Source organism: Limulus polyphemus, unplaced genomic scaffold (genome assembly GCF_000517525.1).
Source record: "Limulus polyphemus unplaced genomic scaffold, Limulus_polyphemus-2.1.2 Scaffold36, whole genome shotgun sequence".
NCBI lineage: Eukaryota > Metazoa > Arthropoda > Merostomata > Xiphosura > Limulidae > Limulus > Limulus polyphemus.
In genome coordinates, this window is record NW_013665646.1 from 478,498 (window position 1) to 480,496 (window position 1,999).

Genomic DNA, 1,999 nt, shown 5'->3' on the forward strand with positions numbered 1-1,999 from the left:
AACTGTGATATCATATTTATGTTTGTATTTATTTTAGGTTTCACGGGTACCAACTGTGATATCATATGTATGTTTGTATTTATTTTCGGTTTCACGGGTACCAACTGTGATATCATATTTATGTTTGTATTTATTTTCGGTTTCACGGGTACCAACTGTGATATCATATTTACGTTTGTATTTATTTTCGGTTTCACGGGTACCAACTGTGATATCATATTTACGTTTGTATTTATTTTCGGTTTCACGGGTACCAACTGTGATATCATATTTATGTTTGTATTTATTATAGGTTTCACGGGTACCAACTGTGATATAAATATTGATGACTGCCCTGGTAACTTATGTCAAAATGGCGCCACCTGTATCGATGGAGTCAACAGCTACACATGTCAGTGCCCGCCAAATTACACAGGTATTGTTTTCTATTCTGTTTTGACGTTCCGCATCAGTGATATTTCCAAATGTATAGATTACATGATTACCGGTTTCATGAAGCAGGTTTTCACACATTTTCACAGGAAATTATTAAACAAATCGACATGATATTGTTAAAAAAAAGAAACCTTTGTTTTGCGGTTGGGGTACTATTTTATTTTACCCCCTTTTCCCGGAAATATTAATATGAATATCGAAGTAGTTTGAAATGTTTAGTTTGTTAACGAAATTCCAATGTTTTATTGAAGTTTCAGTAAATTTTTTATTTAATTTTTTTCTGCAGGACCGTATTGCAGTAAAGATGTTGACGAGTGTGCATTAAAACCCAGTGTATGCAAAAATGGGGCTACCTGTACAAATACAGTTGGCGGTTACTCTTGTATTTGTGTCAATGGTTGGACTGGGATTGACTGCAGTGAAAATATTGACGACTGCGCAGGCGCAGCGTGTTTCAATGGCGCCACCTGTCATGACCGTGTTGGATCGTTTTTTTGTCAATGTGCTCCTGGGAAAACAGGTAGGTTTTGTTGTACTTGTATTCTAGATACACTGAACAAACTTCTAAGTATTATATTTATCATTATATAGTTAAGAACATTTAGAAATTTATTCTATATTCTATGTGATGTTTTTTATATTTCCTCTTTATGCCATATTTCACACTAAGTTGCACGTACTCCACCGGATGCCCGTTAATTGAATGATACAAATCAACAGTTTCCCTGGAAGGATTTGAACCCAAGTCACGATACCAAATACATTATATACAAATCAACAGTTTCCCTGGAAGGATTTGAACCCAAGTCATGATACCAAATACATTATATACAAATCAACAGTTTCCCTGGAAGGATTTGAACCCAAGTCATGATACCAAATACATTATATACAAATCAACAGTTTCCCTGGAAGGATTTGAACCCAAGGCCCAGTAGCCTAATGACTAGTACTACCATCATTTCAAATGACATAATGGCACCGTAATGTTAAATATGTGGGAATCCCACATTTTTGACATATTAATGTTGTGTATCACTTAAACAAAATAATAGTGCAAGGGATTAAAGCAGTTCCAAAATATCCTAAGAGGACCCCTTTGTCCAAGATAAGTGTTGGGAAAAATTTAATCAACTATATGAAGAATACTAATGAAAGTGGTCTCCCAAGAAAGATGTATTTAATGAAATAAAACTGCGTTTTTTTTTATCAGGGTTATTGTGTCACCTGGACGACGCATGTGCGAGCAACCCGTGTCACTCCGGTGCTATCTGTAATACTAATCCAACAGATGGAAGCTACCGATGTTCGTGCCCTAGCGGATTTCAGGGAAACGATTGTACCGAGGACGTCAATGAATGCAAAGAAGGTAAATAGGCATTTCGTTGTTGAACAATTACAAAAAAAAACTTTATAAGCATGTTCATTAGCATCATGAAAAAGTAAACTGTCAATAATTACAAAAAACTTTATAAGCATGTTCATTAGCATCATGAAAAAGTAAACTGTCAACAAGTACAAAAAAACTTTATAAGCATGTTCATTAGCATCATGAAAAAGTAAA

The 1,999-nt window shown here is 34.9% G+C and overlaps 1 protein-coding gene across 1 annotated transcript in view; it reads left to right on the forward strand.

Moving 5' to 3' along the window:
• Positions 1–1,999, forward strand: part of LOC106460853 (neurogenic locus Notch protein-like) — an 87,395-nt gene that overhangs the window by 48,368 nt on the left and 37,028 nt on the right. Inside the window, exons 6-8 of the mRNA XM_013920600.2 lie at positions 293–415; positions 722–955; positions 1,649–1,804. Of these exons, the coding sequence (XP_013776054.1) occupies positions 293–415; positions 722–955; positions 1,649–1,804 (513 nt within the window). The remainder of the gene's footprint in view (positions 1–292; positions 416–721; positions 956–1,648; positions 1,805–1,999) is intronic.